General features: G+C 43.6%; 1 protein-coding gene across 1 annotated transcript in view; it reads left to right on the top strand.

Moving 5' to 3' along the window:
• Positions 1 to 671: 671 nt before the first annotated feature.
• CRISPLD1 (cysteine rich secretory protein LCCL domain containing 1) overlaps positions 672 to 20,836 on the top strand; it is a 57,365-nt gene continuing 37,200 nt past the window's right edge. The window contains exons 1-2 of the mRNA XM_006270615.4: positions 672 to 909; positions 2,003 to 2,318. Of these exons, the coding sequence (XP_006270677.1) occupies positions 2,061 to 2,318 (258 nt within the window). The 5' untranslated portion in view covers positions 672 to 909; positions 2,003 to 2,060. The remainder of the gene's footprint in view (positions 910 to 2,002; positions 2,319 to 20,836) is intronic.

The following is a 20,836-nucleotide window of genomic DNA, read 5'->3' as shown; positions in this document are numbered from 1 at the left end:
ATGCCAGACCCAGGGTCAGGCTGTAATTCTGTGATGCTCTTGCCTCAGGATATCCTGGCATCTGGAAATGTTTGGTGCTCTCTGTTCCTGAGGCAAACAAGGTTCTTTGGGTGAATGTGGTATCTTTTATCAGACTCAGCACTGTACCTAGACTCCTGGCAGCCTGGGGGGAACTTTTAGTATCCCTGCTTTGCCAAAGATGATGGTGGTAATAATAATATTACCATTTTCAGATCCCCTTTCTGTCTGGGCCCAGGGCTGCCACCCAGTTCACCCATGCCTGTGCCTGGCCCTGATTTGACCAACTAAATGGTCAGAAAAATTGTTCTTTGCAAGCTTTGGGGCACAACCATCCTTCTTCAGGCAGAGGGGAAGGGTGTTGGTACATGAAAGCCTGCGAAGAACAATTTTGCCAGCGATTGAGCTGGTCTCATGAAAGATGCCACATTTTCCCTCAGAGCCTTGTCCGCCTCTGACCACCGCCCACCCCCCGAAACCTGGCGGGTCGCTCTTTCTGAGGGAGCAGCTAGGGACTAAAAACCCCGCAGGTTGCAGCGGCCTGACTCCCCCAGCCCCGGCCCGGGCTGGGGCCGAGCCCCCCCACGCCGCCGCCTCGCAGCGCCACGGAGGCGAGCCCGAGTCCCCTGGCGGCGGCTGCAGCCGCTTCCCCGCGGGCGGGATGCCGGGGAGGGGAGGCCAGGGCACGTCACTGTGGGCGCGCTCGGGCCCGGGATAAATGGCTGGGAGGAAAGGAGGCAAAAGGAGACGCGCTCCAGCTCCCGGGTGCCGGCAGCCGCGGGGAGCGGGAGGGAGGCGGGAGCAGCAACTTGGCCGCCAACTTCTGGGCCAGCTGGCGGGGGGCCGGGCGGGCGCTGCACGCAGCCGGCAGCCCCGGGCCGTGCGCGGGAGGTAAGGGCGGCTCTCGGCTCCGCCATCCCGGGCGCGGCGCGGCGCGGCGCGGGGGAAGCTCGCAGCCCGCCCCGGCGCGGCGGACAAAGGGGCAGCGGCGCCGGGTCGCGGGAAGAGCCGCTCGGGGGCCGGGGTGTGTGGCTGCCTCCGAGCCGGCCACAGCGCCAAGGCGCGGGAGCCGCCGAAGCCCAAGCGCCCTGGCTTCAGCATCACAGCAGGGTTTTCGAGCGCGGGGTCCTGCAGTGCAGCCCGCCTCGGGACTACGGACTGCCCAGGCCGGAGCCGGCGCCCTGCCCTGCCCTGCCCTGCCCTGCCCTGCCTTGTCTGGGGTTCATCCCCGTCTCCTCCTCCAGAGCTCGGAGCCGCTCTCTCGGGGCAGCGCCGTGGCTCTGCAGCCTGGGAGCTTTCAGAGTAGTGCAGTACTTACAAGCCCACGTTATACTCCTGCTACTTCTTGCCTTCATTTGGGATCATTCATCCGGGGCTGTTTCTCGGTTCATCAAGTGTCATGATCAAACCCTCCTCACCACTCACTTGTGGGATGCAGCTCTTTGAAAACTGGAAATTTATCCCCCCCACCCGAGCTGAAAGCTTTTGATCACAATCAGATTTAAAAGCTTTGATTTTTAATTTTTTTGGAGGAGAGGGTTAAATGCCTTTTTCATGTTCTCTCTGGGCTTTCTCTTTGGTTCATTTTGGGGGTAGTGGGTAGCCTTCTGGCTTGAAAACGGCTCTTTTGCTGCATTTGATATTCAAAGGGGACCTGATTTAATTGGTTTAATCTTCAGCCAGTGCCTTTCTCCTTTTCAGTAGTTACAATGAGCTGCTTGCTTTTACTCGAGTGCAGATGCACGGGTGCTTTCCATGACTACTTGAATGATCTTCAGTTCATGAGGTTGAAGATAAGCTATCTTTTGAGAGCCACAGTGTAAATTATGGGTGTCTGCGTTCACTGGCACCTAGGTTTGTCTCCTTAGAAACCACACTGGCACACTCCCCTTCCAACTACAGTTTAACTTTTGTTATTTAGCAAATTAATTCAGGCCAATACTTTAACCTCAAAATTACTTTGCTTTCTCTCTTGCCTTTACAGATCTGGAAGAAAAACTTTGTCTTGGAGTTAACTCCTGGGAATTTTGAGGTCATTCATCATGAAGTGTGTAGCACAGGAATGGCCCAGAGTAACTGCCTTGCTATTCATAGCTCAAACAGTTTCTGCAATAGTCCTTCCCAATGCCACGTTATTAGAGAAACTTTTGGAAAAGTACATGGATGAGGATGGTGAGTGGTGGATTGCCAAGCAAAGAGGAAAAAGGGCTATCACAGACAGTGATATGCAAAGTATCTTGGATCTTCATAATAAATTACGGGGTCAGGTGTATCCCCAAGCTTCCAATATGGAATATATGGTAAGGACAAATTGATAGTAACATCCAGAAAGAAATGCTCATGCTGCCATTGTATAGTGTGACATATTTGCAGTTTTAGCTTCCTGCGATTTGCCTGTTTAAAACACTCATTACCTGTTTACCTTTTATAAAGGGATAAAGTGTAATATGATGCTTTTCTAATTGTGGGTTCTATACTTTATTTTAGCATCACACTAGGATTCTACTCATCTGTACTAACTTTTCTTAGTGCAGTTGAGAATCTCAGTCATTTGTGAGAATGTACTAAAGAGACATTATTCATTATTCAAAACAATGAAATGATACTTAAGGAATTAAAAACTGAGAGGAGTGAACGTCACATTGAAAAAGGTATGGGTTCTTCCTAAACTGAAAGGACTATCTGAGCAAGAAGAGGCTTTTTAATCAGAAACATTTCTATTTAGATTAATATACTGGCATATTATTAGACTGGACTTCTGTATATGTCTGTATTTTATAGAGTAGTACTGAGATGCATAATTTCTTCCTGTGATTTGCTTTGAAGAACCATTAGGTCTGCTGTGGTTTTGGTATGGGGTGGATCTGAAATTCTGTTTTCCTGAATTTCTGTTTCATAGGGTAATTCAGGGTTGCTTATAGCTCTCCATACTTATTAAAGCAAATCAGGTATACTAAAATTCTGGCCTTTTAAAAAGGCCAGTGACCTGCCAAGATAAGCTGTGTTATTTATTTATTTTTTTATTACATTTGCAGAAAAATTCAGACCTGGTCGTGATTCTCATGCTATGTATAATTTACTTAACTACAAATAACTAGATTGCATTATTATTATTATTATTATTATTATTAGGGCTGCCAGTACCACCTATTTTTACAATTGCCAAATAATTCTCATTAGAAGACCCTTTTTAGCTGTTTAAAATACTTTGTGAAACTTCAACTGTTTGGGCTGAAATTTTCCAGGCTGGGTATTTTTCTCAGGCTTATTTGCATAAGAACACAGTAAGTAAGAATAGGACTGGAGGCTTCAGGAGATTCAAAGGAAGCTGGAGCTGATTGGGCAAGAAAACTGGGTTTTGGAGCCAAAGGGCTCTTTGACAGGCTGGAAGACAGATGAAAATGGCTCAGATAATAAGACAGAAGAATTGGTGTATTGGGACACTAAGACTGAAGGTCCCATGGAGTAAGATTGGGACTGGGAGCCAGTATAGCTAGAGATTATTACCAAGAGAATGGCAGCTGGAGGCCAGGCTAGCAGAGAGAAAGATTTGATGAGCAGCTAGAGGGGAGATTAGGAATCCCTAAACAACAAGACTGGGGAGGAGGAGTTACTGGGGAGAATAAGACTAGTTGGTCAGGGACAAAAGGGACTAGGGAAGAACACTGTGGGTGCATCTACATGTGCACTTCACTGAGGAGTATACTAATTAGCTCCACTCATCCTCAACTGTGAGGGATTGCTGCTGCCGTTGAAAGCATCACAGTGTACTGGTATTAGGGCACAGTAAATTAACTCCACCGTAATATAGTACTATTGGGGACAGTACTATTTTACAGTGGAGTCATTAAGTATGATTAAGTGCTTGTGTAGACAATGACCACTGAGCACAAATTGCACCCAGTCAGCCCAGCTAGCTAGGGGCCAGCTCTCCAGCTCCTGCCAGCCCCTCTGCTGCCCGACACTGCCACCCATAGCCTGGAGCTGATCCCCTGTTCCCCCTTGCCAGCCTGGGGTTGCTGTGCCCCAGTTTAAATTGCTACAGTCCCAGGTGAACATGTAGACACTATGCCTGTTAGCAGTGTTCTCCAGCTTGGACTGCTCCAGAGTTTGTGTTGCGTTAATTTCGTGTGTAGATTCATCCAGTGACTTGTAAAGTAAGGTAGAAGTACAGTTTTGCTACTATAACTGCATCTACAATAGGGTTCTGTCAGAATCGCACCCACATCTGAGATAAGTATATCAGCAGAAGCCTCTAGTGTATACCTGGTCAAAGATTAAAACAAGAGTATCAAACTTATCTGTCCCTATAGGTCAGATGAGGGGCACAGAGCTGGTCTGCAGGGGGGAGTGGGTCCACAGATGGGCCCTTCATGCTGGAGCCAGCATGTAGACCCGGACCGGCCCTGCAAGCAGTATGCATGTTGGCTCCAGTCACATGTGGTTCCTGCATGCTGGATCAGAAGTGCAGGGTCAGTCTGTGAGTCTGATCTGGACCAGTCCTTTTATACAGCATGCAGGGTTGGGTGGGCATGGGTGCTGCATGCAGCATGCACCCCAGATTGGCCCTATGCACCATGCGCAGCGTATGTCCCAGACTGGTCATACATGTTGCATGCATCATATGTGCTGGATCCATCTTCATGTGCTGTGTGCAGTGCACAGCAGACTGGCTCTATGCACCACATGCAGTACACGGGGCAGAGGCTAGCACACTCCGTATGTGGGGTGCGAGGCCAGTCCCACAGGCAGCACAATGGACTAGATTGGGGTGGACTAGATTGGACAAAATATGGCCCATGGGCTGAGTTCAACCCTCCAGGTGACAGGATCCAGCTCTCAGATGCCTTCATGGTGTTCTGCATGGGGTAGAGCCCCACCCACTCACACTGGCCAGCTCTCTCAGCTCCCTGCAGGGCTATTCCTGGGACAGCTGCAGCTGGCCAGGTGCTTCTGTGTGCCCCACCTCCAGCGGCGGCTCCTGTTCCTGATTTTGCCCATGCCATGCTACATCCCTCTGGGTAAGTGGGCGGGCAGCTTAAACTGGGTGGCTCCTGCCCCAGTGCACGGGGCACTTGCTTCATCTGGTTGCCTTCTGGTGGAAGGTGGCCAGGAGCTGAAGCCAGAGGCCCATGTGCTGGGACAGGAGCTGCCTGGCTGAAGCTGCCCACCAGCCTGCTGGGAGTGGAACAGTGCAGCATAGCATGACAGGGACAGAAGCAGGAGTAGGAGCTGCTGCTGGAGGTGGGGGCAGTGGGAGAACAGCACTTGGCCAGGCTGTGGGTGCCGGTGGGAGCATGGTGCAGGCTGCCCTGGCAAAAGCTGCCAGGACTTTGGGCCATGCGCAGCACTGTGCGGGTAGTATGGACCATACTGCCCAGGTAAGCTCTGCTGCACATACCCCCTGCCCCTTCCCCTCACCCATGGCAGGCTCCTGGGACCTAGTGCCCAGGCAGCCCCCACACACACGTGCATGCTCCCCCCACACACACCCCACACTCCCCCTGGAGGGCAGAGGCATGTAGGGAGTGGGCCCTGGGCACTGGCCTTGAGCTGTCAGCACCTCGTGACTCAGCCCTGTGATCCCAGCCTTGCCCACCCCTCCAGTTCCTGAATACTGCTCCCTGCCTGCCTCATGCCACAGGGAATTTTGGTAAGTTGTTGTGAGAGTAGGGGGTGCGGGTGCTGACCTGGCCTGTGACAGCTCATCAGACCTCCCCATGTGGCCTTTGGGCCCAAATAATTGCCTAGCCCTGGACTAGATGATAGGTAGGGACCTACCAAATTCACAGCAGAACCGGGCTGCATGGCAGCTCCTTTAATTTTGCAGGTTCCCCCATGTGCCCACCCCCTCTGATTGGCAGAGGGCCCTGCCACTCACTCCTGATAGGTGGGGAGGTGAAAACCATGGTTTTAAATATAGTACTGTTTTTGCCTCCCAGCTGGTCAGCAGCAATAAGCAGGGATACCGGGACCTCTCAACCAATCAGCAATGGGGGGCGGGGGAAACCTGCAAGATTAAAGGAGTGTCCACAAAGTCCACTTCCACCGTGAATTCGGTAAGTCTCTAATGATAGGGCTTTTCGGGCTGGAACCAACTCATGAGCCACATTTTGACATCCCTGGTTTAAAAGACTGTCCCAAATTCTGTTGTATGATCCATGAATCTGGAGTGCAGGGGGCAAAGAATAAGGGGAAGATGCCTGTGATTGCCCTGCCCCTCTCTGACATATCAAGGGTACTGAAACTACAATATTTTGTTGTTTTTCAATATGCAGGAGAGAGAGTCCTCTTAGATGCTGTAGGCTTTGACAGTACTTTTAATGGATTCAGGAGGTAGGGAAAGGGGAAGACAACCCCTCCTTCCCAACAAAAACAAACAAACAAAAGCCCCCAAACCACCATGTATGGTGTCCTGATATGATAGTACAATGACAGAATCTTGATTTTGCAACCATATGTGACACAAATTTGCAATGATGAAATGTCAGGTCAATGCTATGATGTTACACAGTAATTATTTTGTGGTTCTTTGGCACTCCAGCTCCTTAGGGTTCAATTTCAATGATTTTGATCCTTATTTTTGTAAAATAAACTTTAGGTTTAACTTTATATTCTTTAATGCCATGACTTTCCTTATGGATAGTGTAACAGAGAGTAAGAGGCTCTTGTCACATAAAGAATACACCCCTCACAGAACCTATAGCTGCTTGAACAAGGGGGCTCCTAACCAGAAACCAGGTCCATAGGCACCTGGCAATTAATAATGGGTGCTGATATGCCTGTTGACCATTCCCTGCAACAAAGATTTTAATCTAGCATGGTCTAGATCTATGTTAGCATTAGGTATGTCTAATCATATTACATCTTTTTTCCTCAGGCCACTCTTAAGCAATTGAACAGTTTTTAGAGCCACCGTAGTATGATTGTGAGCCCAATCCAAAATGTGGACATCAATAGAAAGAAGAACTCGCTTTTGATTCTGAGTCATGCATTATAAAGATGCTTCATACAATATACATCAACAGGCATATGTGTGTAGGCCCAACTTGAGTTGTACAAGAATGCTACTGGGAAAGGGGGAGTGAGGACCCTGTTCTCTCTCTCTTCTCATTTGGCATCTAGGAGTTACAGTGTACTCAAAAGGACTCAGTTCTACCTGTTGGCTCTCCACAGCCCTACGGGATTATTGTGGGGTGGCTGATGTGCTAATTCATCTCTCCCCACTAGCCCTTAAGACTTCAGGTATGAGAGTGGTTGAGCACAGCCACTAGGGATGAGTGGGAATGACTTCACTAGTGCATTTCAGGGTTTGACTTCTGTACATGAGAGACAGAGGGCAGAGTTTGCATGGGTTGTCCATCCCATGATATGCTGGGAGTGTAGTGTCAACATACCCTAAGTACTAAGATCTTCTGTTGATAAATTTGATCATGAAGATGCAAACTGAGAATTTCCTAGAGTGTGTGTGGAGAACAGGTAGAATAACATGGAAAATAGAAATGGTTTGCTTTTTGTTTTCTTTGTAAAAATGGTCACAACTAGTACAACCTTAGAAGGACAATTTTGAGTTGATTATGTAGTTTGTTTTAAATCTAACTTCTCTCATGTATTCTTCATTTCCTAGAAGTACATGCCTTTCCCAGAATAAATGGAATATGTATAATTCACATAAGATCTTCATTCCATAGAAAAACTACTATTGGTACTACTGAGTATTTAAGATTCTAAACTCGATTTAAGTCCAATATAAATACTCCATTTAATGCAATCTGGAATTTCATTATACTATGGCATTGTGAAAGTGCTATGAATTTTGTAGTTATTGTAATTAGGAGATAGCATTGTTGAAAGTTAGGGTTTTTTGTTTGTTTTAATTTTATAAAGTGCATAAAAAAGTACTAGTATGCTAATGTACAGTAAAATAGGCTACTGCACATTAAGTGTCACCTACAAAGCATGCACTTGTGTTACTGCGCATTAGGGCAGCCTAATGCACATTAATTTAGGACCTCACATTGAAGGTACTAAATTTAATGCACATGAGGAAAAGCACATTAATACATATGTAGATTTGCCCACTGCCAGGTTTGTTGCTATAATGACTATGACTTATTTTTTTGAAGGCTTTATTTCATAAACTTGAGCAAGGAAATAAAAGTGGGACACTTTTGTTATATTTTGGATCAAATTAGTTTCTCAAATTTAACTCTGCAGTATCCATTCACTATCATACAGGTGTATCTGAGGGTAGAAATTTTGTTTCCTAGTCATAGAAAAAGAAAAAAAATAATTAAAATGTATAGACTTATCTTCTGTTCCACCCATACAAGATATGAGTTATGGACATTTATTATTACTCTATTTCTTTCTATTATTTTGTATTGGGCTATTGTCAAGAGCCCCTTTGAAGGACACATTATCGGTGTGCTTTTTCATAATGGTCAGTGATGTGCTGACAGTGCTCACACCATGTTGCCGCTCTAAATTTAAGGCTGACTCAGGGCTTTCAGGAAGTCTCATATTTCAGAGCCATGAAGACTTACCACTCCATCTCAGTTACCTCATATAGCCTGGCTTCTTGAAAGAAGAAAATTTAAAAAATCATTAATATTTTGTGGCTCCTGAGTCTCGCATTCAGGGCTAACTTCTTTTTCAGGTTTTTCTGTTTTTATTTAATCCTCGCTTGGACAAATTCCAACTGACGTTAAAAATACATTTTAATACAAAACTTTGGATGAAATTGATCCGCTGTCACACAAAGTCATTCCATGGATTTGAGGGTACATATATTCAGTCAGCCAGCATGTTGGCAGGCTGGAATAGTGGTTGAAGACTTTTCTCCCCCATTATGAGGTGCTTCTGTTACAGGATCTTCTGAAGTCCAGATATAGTATTGGCTCCCTTTACTCATTCTTGTCAGCTGTTTCTGTGTTGACCCATTAGTGTCTATAGCATATCTATGGTACAGAGACAATATGTGTAGTGGATTTGATCGCTTTATCTCTGTGCATGGTGGGAAGACCTATCTCTTGCATGTCTCTGGTCTGTTTGTCATATTGGTTTAGGCAAATCTTTTTGGGGATATTTGATAAATGTAATTCTGTTCCTTTAGAGCAGAGAAATGTGGTCTGTGGAATCCTTTAAGTGGCTGGAAATCACTTAAAATGCCGACAACATAGCTACTTTTTTCAGAATGAACTTGCCAGCGTCCCCTCTGGTTTTCCACTTTCCTGCTCCACTTTAAAGTTTGGCAGAAGTGCTTCAGCTTCTTTGCCTGCTGTCATGAGGAGAGAGAGCCGTTGATGGCATGAGCTGAACACTGGCAAGAACCAGCAAAGAAAAGGAGGAAGCCGTGTTTCTGGAGCAGCTGCTCGATGAAGCTACAGTGTCACCAGAGAGAGAGGGAGGAGGGAAGAGTCCTGGATGAAAACAGAGAGAGGCGCAGTGCGCCAGAATGAGAGGAGAGTCGATTGGGAAGGTGGGGGCGAAGAGGAGTCGGATGTCAGCTGCCTGGGAAAGACAGAAAACTGTGTCAAGATGGGAGATACTGACTGAAGAATCATTGCCAGGAATGTGATTGGGGAGCTGGTGCGACTTTGGGAAATAGAGGGCCAGCTGAGAAGAGACAGCTGAGCCCTACAGTGACAAGTAAAACCTTTATTATTATTTTTATTGCAAGGTCAGGTTGGGCTACAGAACCTTTGTAAAGAAGAAACATAAATTCAATAAGCCCGACACCATTTAGGGTGATTAAAGGGGAAGGCACCTTATTTTTTTTTGTTGGACTTATGCCCGTGGGAAAAGAAAAGGGAAATTAGCTTGTCGAGCCCAAAGGACAGGAACTTATCTTTGTTTATAATACCTGAGTTTATTTTGGGATGCTTAGATGGTGGTCTTGGACATAATACTTACCTCCACAGGAGAAAACATTTATCAATAGTTTGGGGAACAGGTTTCTGTCATTTTCTTCAGCCCAGGATGTGGTGATACCTAAGAAACAAGAGAAAACAATGAAAAAATGTTAGATAGATACCTAATAAAAGAACCTTATCATAAAGAACACACTGTTAGTTTTCATTTTCCGGTCAACCAGTTGATTTTATGAGAAAATTCAAAAGCTCAAGGGAATTGATCAGTACCTCATTGTCCAGTGGTGTTTAAGTTGCACACTCCTGGTATAAATCCTTTAATATCAAGATGTGGCAGGAAAGATCTGGGGTCACCATTGAGAAAAAGAAATGGGGAATAATCTGGTAATTTGAGACTTAATCTGGGCGACTGTGATTTACATACACGAACAGACTAGACAGTATACATCACATATACGCTCAGAGGCTACTGACACAGAATCAGAGAACACTGTGACGTTGACTTATCCTCTCATTCTATGTGGCATTATGCAGCAAAGGAAGCTGCAATGTGAAAGCATCCAAGAGAGCAAGTGGGTAAATCTATATTATGATTTTCATTGATGTTATGCCAACAGCAACTCTACAGGTCAAAGCAAAGTAGCTAAAGGTGGAAACCAGGAGAATGGCTTACTGTCTCAACATTTTTAAAAGTGTACCAAAATAATGATAATTAAAAAAAAAAAGGACAGGCATTTATAATTAATGTGTGATTCTTTCCAATATGCTGAATTCCACTTCAACAATCTTCAAATCAGATTAAAAGCACTATGCATTGGACCACCTGTCTGAGATACAGTTAACCACTGATGATTCCTCCACAAGACCCTAGAAATGGCAAAAGATATACACTTTACAGAGCTGATACAAACCCTACTTTTTTGTTAAACTGGATGGGAAGCTGGATGGGAGGCAACAGATTAATGGCTTCCTCCAAGGAAGCATACTTGCACTGCTGTTATATAACAATATATGAATGACCAATCAACTGATTTGGAAAAAAAGATTTAATATATGCAGATGACCTGTGCATAGCAGCCCAAAACACTGGCTTTGGCCACGTTGAAAAATCCCTAAGGGAGGCATTAATTGGACTAACCTCATACTACATTGAAAAACAATTCTTGCCAATCCAACAAAAACACAAGTGTGTACCTTCCATCTGAAAAACCTTGAGGCCAGCCACCTGCTCAACATTACACGGTCTGGGATCCCACTATCCCACTGTCCAAATCCAATTTATCTTGGCATCACCCACTGGCAACATATAAGAAGTACACAGGGGTGCACATGCATGCCCTGAGAGTGCTGGTGCACCCCCTGACCAGTTGAGCACTGGTACCCCCCTGCAAGCACCGGCTAGGGAGTGGAGCACCATGGCACTCCCAGAAGCGGCCGCAACCACGGCCCATTGGTTCGGCCCATTCTTTCTTGGGAAGTCAAGATCAATTACAATACTATTGCAACTTCTCAGCACTAATACTGTTAAAATATTCAATTGGAAAGATGTTTGTGAAATAAGGTGTCCTAATAGCAAATCTTTATTTTGCAGTTTTAAAACAGTACTGTTTTAAAGTATTTTAGAGCAGATATACTATTTCAGGTCATCTTAGAAACTAGAATATTCCAGCAAAATTTTAATGTGCTTATAATACAGTACACTGAAAATGACTAAATGTCATTAGTTATTTCTGTTTGTCCCTATTTCTGTTTTTGAATCTTCTAATACCAAAACCACAAACATGAAATCATAATACAGAGATACTTAATAAATTGGTTTAGCTTACTCAGTTTTCAGGAACAATATTTTTGGCTGCAGGCTACCCTTCTGCTTCAAGGGAAGAGCCACATTTTTCCTGATTTCTGCTCTTTTCCAAAAATGTAGCTCAAGTCCATAGGTCTGCTGAGGGATCTTTCCCCATTTTAAAGCTTTATAAATTTCAGTCTATGGGGGAATTGGGGAATATAGCAAGGTTCCAGTCACTATTTCTAAGATGATTTAAATTTTGTTCCAGGAAATGGATTCCTCTATTCCTCTATAATAATATTACCCAACCTTTCTCTCCTTTTTTAAACTGTTCCACATACTCTTAATGGAACTGCTAGTCTTTAGTTATAATAGTTTTCTTCATAACTGGAAGGAGTGTTGTCTGGTGGTCGGAGGAGAAGTGAAGTGTTTGAATTCGTGTGTTGTATTCACAACTCTATCATGTATTATCTGTGTCATCCTGACAAATACCTAAATTTTGCAAATTAGGTAGTTCCAGGGAGCTCTTCACTAAAAAGTAAATTGCAAGCAATATTTTACAAAAAAATAATTTTAACAAGCAGATATGACTAGAGGCTAGCATAGGAAAAGAACAGTTATATTTTGATAAGATAGTTGGATGTAGATAAGATATGTTAATTTACTGTGGCATGATCAAATTAATCCCAGAGAACTTTAAGAACTAGCCAAAGTAATCTGTAAACCATTAGTGATTATTTTTGAGAACTTGTGAAGAGCAAGGGAAGTGCCAGAGAACTGGAGAAGAGCAAACGGAGCATCTCTCTTTAAAGAAAAGAAAAATGGAGGTCTGGGGAATTATACTAACAACAAATCCGAGAAAGTGTGTGGAGCAGTTTATTAAATAATCAATTTGTAATTGCCTAGAAGATAATAAGGGTATAAAGAAAAAAAGGAACATGGGTATGTCAAGAACAGATCATGTTAAACCAATCTAATTTCCTTCTTTGACAAGGTAACTATCTATGTGGATAAGAGAGAAGTTGTAGACATGATAGAATTTGACTTTGGTAAAGACTTTTGATTCTTTCCTCCATTACATTCCCTTAAACAAGCTAAAGTAATACAGTCTAGATCTAATCATATTGTGGATGTACAATTAGTTGAAAATTTTCTGAGAAAAGTGGTTATCTATTGTTCACTGTCAAAGTGAGAAGGCATTTCAAATGGTTTCTTTCATGGACTGTCCAGGCCTGTTATTTCTGCAGTGGTCTCTCCAAGATGATGGAATCAAGAACATACAGGCACTCCTCACTTAACGACCGAGTTCCGTTCCTACGACTAGGTCGTTAAGCGAATTGGTCGATAAGCGAGGAGCCGCCCCTTGATACTGCGTGCCTTGGCTTGAGACGCCGTGCTGCCCTTTCCACGATATGTTTCGTACAATACTGACTGCTCGGAGAGCTGGTCGTAAGTCCGCGCGGTTGTTAAACAGGTAGGTCGTTAAGTGAGGAGTACCTGTACTTAAACTACGGGCTAGGGTTGCAAGCACTTTGAAAGAGGATTAGAATTCAAAATTAATCTTGCTGAATTGGAAAGAGGGTCCAAAATCAACAAGATGAAATTCAGTAAAGACAAATGTAAAGTACCATGCAAATGAAGGACATATTAAATGGGAAATAATTAACTAGGCAGCAGTGAGGCAGAAAAAGATTGAGAGGCTCCTGTAGATCATAAAGGAAATAGAAGCCTACAAAGCAATGTTGATGTAAAAAAGACAAATCTTATTCTTGGCTATATTAACAGGAGTGTCACATGTAAGACACAGGGCACATCTACACAAAACATTACAGAGCAGTAGCGATGAGCTACTGCACAGTAGCCTGTTGCTACTGTGCAATAGCATCAGGCAAAAACTGTGGCGATGGTACTGTGCAGTAACGCTGGTTGCTACACAGTCATTTAGTATTTGTGTATGACCAAATGACTGCACAGTAACAATTGCACAGTTCGCTGTACCTGTAGATGTGGCCAGGAAGTAATTATTCTGCCTTATGTGGCACTGATGATATTTTCCTTGGGATACTGTGTTCAAAGTGTAGACGAACTGGAGAGACCCCAAAAGAAAGTAAAATATGCTGAGGGAGTTAAAAACATGAACTTTTTAGTTCAGAAGAGAATGAAAGGAGACATGCTAACAATCTTCCAACATGTAAAAGATTGTTACAAGAACAATTTCCATGATCAATAGGAAAACAACCAGAAGAAATAAATGTATTTGCTGCAAAGATGATTCAGACTGAATGTAGGAAAAAAACACTTAACTGATGGAATATGGGAACAGACTACTTAAAGATATTGTGGAATCTCCACCATAGGATGTTTTTAAGACTGGTTTATACAAACATTTCTTGAATGGTCTAGGAGGTGTACTTAATTCTGTCTCAGTACAGGTGCTGGACCAGATGACTTGTTAGGATCCCTTCCACAAGCTTTACATTTTTGGTATCTGACACCTGACTTTATTATTTTTATTTACCTTTGGCTCATTTGATTGTGATATTTATCATCCAGTGCTTCTTCCTTCCATTTTTCCTTCTCAGAGAATTAGTCATAAAGAGTACAGTGGATACTATTTAAAAGTAAATAAATACCATACAGTACCATGTTATTTATTTTGCCACTCTATTCCCTATATTTAGAATGCATATAGCAATAAGGTATTTATACTATGCCATGGTAAATGTTTACTTTCAGTGGTGCCCACTGTATTTTCCATCTTTACTGAGTTTAAATTACACCTCTGTTTCTTTCATTCCTGGCCAACTCCATATGCTTTTTCCCCTTTCTTTGTATATGTGAATCTTCATCCAGTTAAAATATTATACCTGTATTTTCTGTCCTCCTGAAAAGAGATTTATGATTAATTGATTTTTTCATTTCTGTGACAGTTAACTCAGATTAGTTCTTGAGCAGCAGCTGAGTTGTTAACAGCAGATAAGTTACTGTAATTCAAATTGCTGTTTTGCTACCCCCGGAATAAGGAACGCTCAAGCTTTGAATCAAGCACCTTCACTTCAAGGTTAGCCTGGGCTAATTTAGCACATGCAGAGCACCTTCATTGCAAAGTCCCACCAGTGACAGACCTATGTGCATATGAGTTAGGGGTCAGGGCAGCAAATGGAGTGAAGCTAATCCATTTGAAGATAAGGCAGAAAAATACTCTGTAGCACTAGATACTGCCTGCAAAATGGGAGATAGTGTGAGATTATAAGGGAAATGGCTGTGATGATGGTGGCCTACAGAAGGAAGTTGTTTTTATTCCTTATCTGGCCAAGAAACTGGATGGATTCTACCACCTGATCTCAGAGTGATGTGGGTCTACCACAGGGTTTCTGGAAACCACAGTTTCTGGAAATTGTATTAATTTTTATATCAAATAATTTGTTTATGAAACAAGAAAAAAGTCCTAGGGAAGAAGGTTTGAAACTCTTCTAATAAATGAAAGCATCTCTTATTCCTCGTTCTGGGCTGCTGGTTCCGCTCACAGGCTTACAAAAGAACACCTATGCAGATAGATTATATTACCAGGCAGTAGCAACAGAAAACAAATGAGGGGTTATACACACAGTTAGCATTCTTTAGAACAGTTGCTGTTAAGGTGGTCACAATTAAACATTTTTACTACAGTGTTGAGTTTGAGCTAGGAGTCCAAAACAGTCACATTTTGGTCACCCATGCTTTAGGTCAAGTGATGACTGACTGACTGCAAATGTTAAACAACAATTCTGATTTTCTAAATGGTTTCCTCCTCCCCCCCTCCCCCCCCAAAAAAAAAAAAAGTATTCGTTTTTGTGTGGGAAAACTGCAAATTCTCCTGGATAACAATGAATAACACCAAACTGAAATATTTTGCCAAAAAGAAAATGTTGGTTTGGATATCCCATGGAAGTACAGGCTGTCCTGTAACCCTAACCGTCATAGCTACATTTATGTATTTATATTGTTAATGGCAAACATATTGATTTGGAAGGACTTCTTTGAGGTGACTTTGCTGGACTTTTTAAAGAGCTCTTGGTTGGACTTTTTGAATGGTTCTTGGCTGGAGTCTTCTCAGGAGTCTTGGCTGCAGGTTTTTCTGCAGTCTTGTCTGCTTTCTTAAAGAAAGTGTCCAAGGAAGTTTAGACTTATGTTCTCCAGGGAGATGAGCAATGCAGTGAACTGGTTCACTGGTGAGCCATTGCATCGGATCAAGCATTGTAAAGTCGAAACTGACATCATAAAGTTGAAACAAGGTGTCAATTTGTAAATCTAAGTGTGAAACCTTGTAACTCGAAACACTGTAAGTCAAGGACTGCCTGTACCTTAGATACTTCTGATGCCTTGTGCTCTCATATCCTCTCCTGTGTGATAGGCTTTCTAGCAAGACCTCATCTCCTATGAAGCACTGTTCATGTAACCTCTATGATGTATCTCCCATCATGAAGGAAGAGGCGATGGTATATTTTGGAAAACATTGTACAAGTCAAGTCTTTGGAGGAGGGGTCAGCAGCATATGGCCCACAGGCTGGATCTGGCCCCAGGGGACTTTTGATCTGGCTTGTGGTTGGGTGGAGGGGGTTGGTGGTGTTCTGTGGCATGAGAGGAGGAGGAAGGGGTGGGCAGCAGTGGGAGGTTTCTCTGTGCCACAGTGGGAAGAATCAGAAGCAGTTGCAGATGAGTCCTGGTGCCTGACCTGAGCTGGGTGAGGGTCATTTCTGAAAAAGTTGCCAATAGGTGTTCTAGAGGAAAATAGGAGCATGGGACACTTAAATACAACTCCCAGGTAACATGGGCAACTGGTGCCGCCTTAGTCAGTGATTGGGGAGGGGGGTCCCCTCCCATCCAATCTTACTGACCGGGGGGGCCTGGAATTCCCTACAGCCGATTGCAAGACAGCCAATCGCCGAGGCCATGGTGCTCCACTCCCTGGCCAGTGCTTGTGGGGGAGGCATCAGCACTTCTGCCTGCCTCCCCTGCCTGTCGCCAAAGCAGCGAGTGTGGCTGGTCAGGGGGTGCACCGGTGCTTTCCCCCTATGTGTCGCCACTGCCAGGGAACACAGCTAAGGCACTTCTAAAATTTCTGTTTAACTGTTTCAGTTAAAATAATTTAGATTGTGATTTCTGAACTGTGCTGGAGTTTGTTTTGTCTAATTAATTTCACGTGTAGATGTGCCCTCTGAGAAGAAAGCTTCCAGATTAACTTGCCTATCAGCCTCTTGGGCCTGGACCAATAAATAAAATTTCATACATTGCACAAGGGCAGAGGAGGAAAAAAAAATCTGTCTTTGTTTTTGGCAGGTCCTATTTCTCTTGGTGACACATGCTCTTAGTATCCCCTGAAATAGGTGACATGGTAGAAGCTGTCCTCTAGAAATTCTTTGCCAGCATAACAGTCCTCATGAATCTTTTGCTGTTAGTTCAAGTTTGAACAGGACTGAAACCTTGTGAGCCATGTGAATCAAGGAAGTAGAGATACCATAAATATTTGTACTGGATCAAACTTAAGTTTCTGAGGCTATCCTTGTCTGAATTTTGTCAGTATAGTCATTTGCCAGTGTTAATATTACATTAATGAAGCAGTTCCATTCACTACACTAAAAAAAAGCTAAGAGGTAACAAAAAAGGGAGCGATGGAACAAAAAAACCTACAGTAACTAGTCTAAAGGAAATGAATAATAGGTGAAGACTAGTGTACAAAGGATTCATATCTTTTGTGGTAATTTTTTTAAGTACAGAGCAGATTCACCTTTAAACAGCTTGTAAAACCTGGAAACCAGAGTCCACAGCAGTATAACTGTAGGCTACTGAGTTTTGTGAATTTGGAGTATTTGTAGGGATTCTGTTATTAAAGTGCTGAACACTACATGAAGGCAAATTATCTGAGTTATCATTCACAAATTGAGGGATTTAAAAATGGAAAATCAGTATGAACCACATTTTCAGTGGGGCCCCAGTTCAATTTCTGTATTTCCTTATACAGGTAGATAAGTGCATTCAAAAGCAGAGGCCATTTTAAAAATCTGACTGTGGCTTATTTTAGGCATAGGAAAATGAAGAACATAATTACAAGAACTCTTTTTATAACCTGGTAGTTACATATTGAATAATATTTAAACCAGAGAGTTTTCACCCTGGAAGAACTGCTTACTATGACTCCTTGGGTACTTGAACCTTGTATACCATTGGTTTCTATTCAGTGATTTGTTTTCTGTATTTTGATTTGTAACAGTTTTTCTCTCTTATGGCTGAAATTAAGTCACAGCTTTCTTCCTATGTGAATTTCTAAGGTTATTACCATATTTACTCAAATGTAAGATGACCCCCATATTAATTAGATTCTATAAAGTATATGGAAAAATTATAAATTCGTTATAATTTTCTAGGCATATAATCTAATTATTGGAGATTTGCCTTGAATTTGTCCCCCCTCCCACTGCTACAGCATGGAAAATAAATGGGGGGGGGGAGGTTCAGGTGGCCCCTTGACCTGCTACCCTCCAGCTTCTCCCTGCTGCAGCCCTTCCCCCCCATCCTCTTACTGTCAGAACCTGGATCTTCCTGAGCACATGGAAATGAGGGGCAAATTTGAAAATACTGAAAAGAGCATTCTCTCACTGGGGAGTATGTCCTCTTCACAGGGTTCCACCTCTCCTACACTGTTCCCTTACCATACCTGCTGGGTAGATCCTATAACCTTTCAAGTATACCTGAGTCTCTCAACTGGTGGCTCTCACAGTTGTTCAACACTTGTTCAGCCCCTTTCAAATCATGAGCTCCTCAGGGCTCAATTTCTTCTTGTTTACACCTTGTCAATTCCTATGCACACTTCGTATGCATGCCCTCAATCAAAAGGGGTCCTCGTTTATGTCTATTTACCATGAGAGTCCAGTATTAATCACTTAACCCCTGTGCATCTTTGATGGATTTTTCATCAATCGATTAATTCCTATTTATGTCTTATCAATTACCATATTTTCCATCCTTCAGACGTACCAAATCTGCACCTTCTCTGGTGGTATCCTTTCTGACTGACACCACTATCACCAGCTCACCAGTTCCATCCACTAACCCCCCAGAGAAGCCTCACACCTTCTTCCCACATGTGTCCCAATCCTGGCACTGGTAGGTTGAGTGGCCAACTCTTCTCCACCAGTTACTCTTCATCAGGTCACACCAATTACCTGAGGCTCATCCTGGGATGGGACCCAGGTTCGTCATGCTCCTGATCTAGAAGCCAAGAAGTGCTAGAGCATTCCTCCCTTCCGTTTTATAATGCTGAGCTGAGGGGGGATGTGATCAGGCCCTGGCAGGATGCTCTGATTAGGGAGAGGTCCCCCCCAACCCTTGCTGGTCCTGACTAGCTCAGCAGGCTAACAGAGCATTTAGAACCCCATCAAAACAAAACAAAACAAAACAAAACAAAACAAAAACCCATTAGTTGAAGCTCCCTCCCATTAGTTGAAGCTCTTCTTAAACATCTTTTTCCAAGGAAGGAACAGAGGGACCAGGTGACCTGTTGATTAGTTCCAAAAAGCCCTAAGCAGACACTGTCCTGTCTGCCTTTGTCCTGTCTGCCTTTCAAAGATGCCTCTCAGAATTAGATAGCATACCGCATGCTGGCTAAGGTCCATGCTGTGGGAGAGGGGAGGGGGAATCCCTGCTTGCAGGGCAGCATGGGGAAGCCAGGAAGATGCTGCTGTGCCTGCTATCTTTGCCAGAGCTCCAGCTAGGGAGCAGAGGGAAGGGGCAGCCCAGGGCTGCAAAGCATCTAGGATGCTGGGAAATTCTGGTTTAAGTTAAACCAGGAAGGGGTCTGGGGCAGAAATTGCATAAACCGGCTTGACCCAAATCAGTTAAGTCTGATACTACATTCAACCGGGTTTATCTCAAACCAATTTCAGCCATTTTCAAACTGGTTTATGTGCACTGAATGTCTGTTCTGTTACAAGTTTAAACCAGTTTCTGATCCCTTAAACTGATTTATGTGTAATGTTTGTCCCTAGCCCAGAAGACCATGTTCTCCCCTCTCCGGGGTTAGCCGTCTCACTTTTGGGGCCGCTGGGTCTCTCAGGGGCCAATAATGTCTGGCTCCCCAGCCACATGATTGCCAGCAGCTGGGGATTGCCAGAAGCTGGGGCCTGCCGGCACTTTCAGGTTGACTCCCAGACAAGGTAGCTGGTGGTGGCAGAAATCTGGCATGGCTCCTGGCTGGAGCAGGTGGGGACCTGGTCACTCCCGGTGTTGAGGCTGGCTCCAACTGCACCTGAATGAGCCTGCTGGTGACAGAAGAAGTTTGGTGTGGCTCCCAAGTGAGTGGTTGTACTCAGGGTCTCACACCTAATAGTGGCCGGGAAGCAACTCCCTATTATAATGCCATTATAGAAGGCTGATCATGATGAAACTATAGTATGTCTTATCTAAAAAGCAGAAATATGTGGGGTCCCCCCAGTTGTGTAGAAATATTTCCTTTGAAAAACAGGCTGTGCTACTACAGGTGTAGCATCAAAAATATATCCTTTGATGTTGCTTTTTGTCAAGGCGTCATATTACTAGACTGGAGTAATTTTGTTTGTTGGGGTAGTGTTGTAGATAACATGTTTTAGGTAGAAATACAGAAAATACATATTTTTCCTTTTGCTGTTGTGATGATTTCAAAGCACCTTGAAGGGAGGGAGTGGAGGGGGAAGAGAGGAATGGAAATAATTTCTAGCATAAGCTCACTAAATACCAGAGCATCTAGAGAACTGTAGTAAAGAATTGTAGCAAGGGACGTCATGGAGGATTTGTTTAGACAAAGACAACAACTAAACTTTTAGTGTTGTTCTCATTAATATGACCATACGTTTATAGAGATGGGCAGGAAATACCTGTGCTATTGTGCTACTTAATCAGCTCTGCATGTAATGTCTTGTGTAGATGCGCCCAGTGCGGATGATGATTTTATTAGCTCTAGCAGCAACAGCAAACTGGATAATATGAATTAAGATGTGAAAATGGACACTACCACAATTAAAATAGAAACTCAAAGGTCTTAAGTCCAGTTAGGGGGCAGGAGAGATTCTCCATCTTTCAATTCTGAAAGAACCAATATATAAAATCATACCCTTAATTTTGATGGAGAACACCTCCCCCGCCCTCT

This window comes from Alligator mississippiensis, chromosome 3, assembly GCF_030867095.1.
Source record: "Alligator mississippiensis isolate rAllMis1 chromosome 3, rAllMis1, whole genome shotgun sequence".
NCBI classification, from domain to species: Eukaryota; Metazoa; Chordata; order Crocodylia; family Alligatoridae; genus Alligator; species Alligator mississippiensis.
The sequence above is the reverse complement of the archived record's forward strand: the minus strand, read 5'-3'. Positions and strand labels throughout refer to the sequence as shown.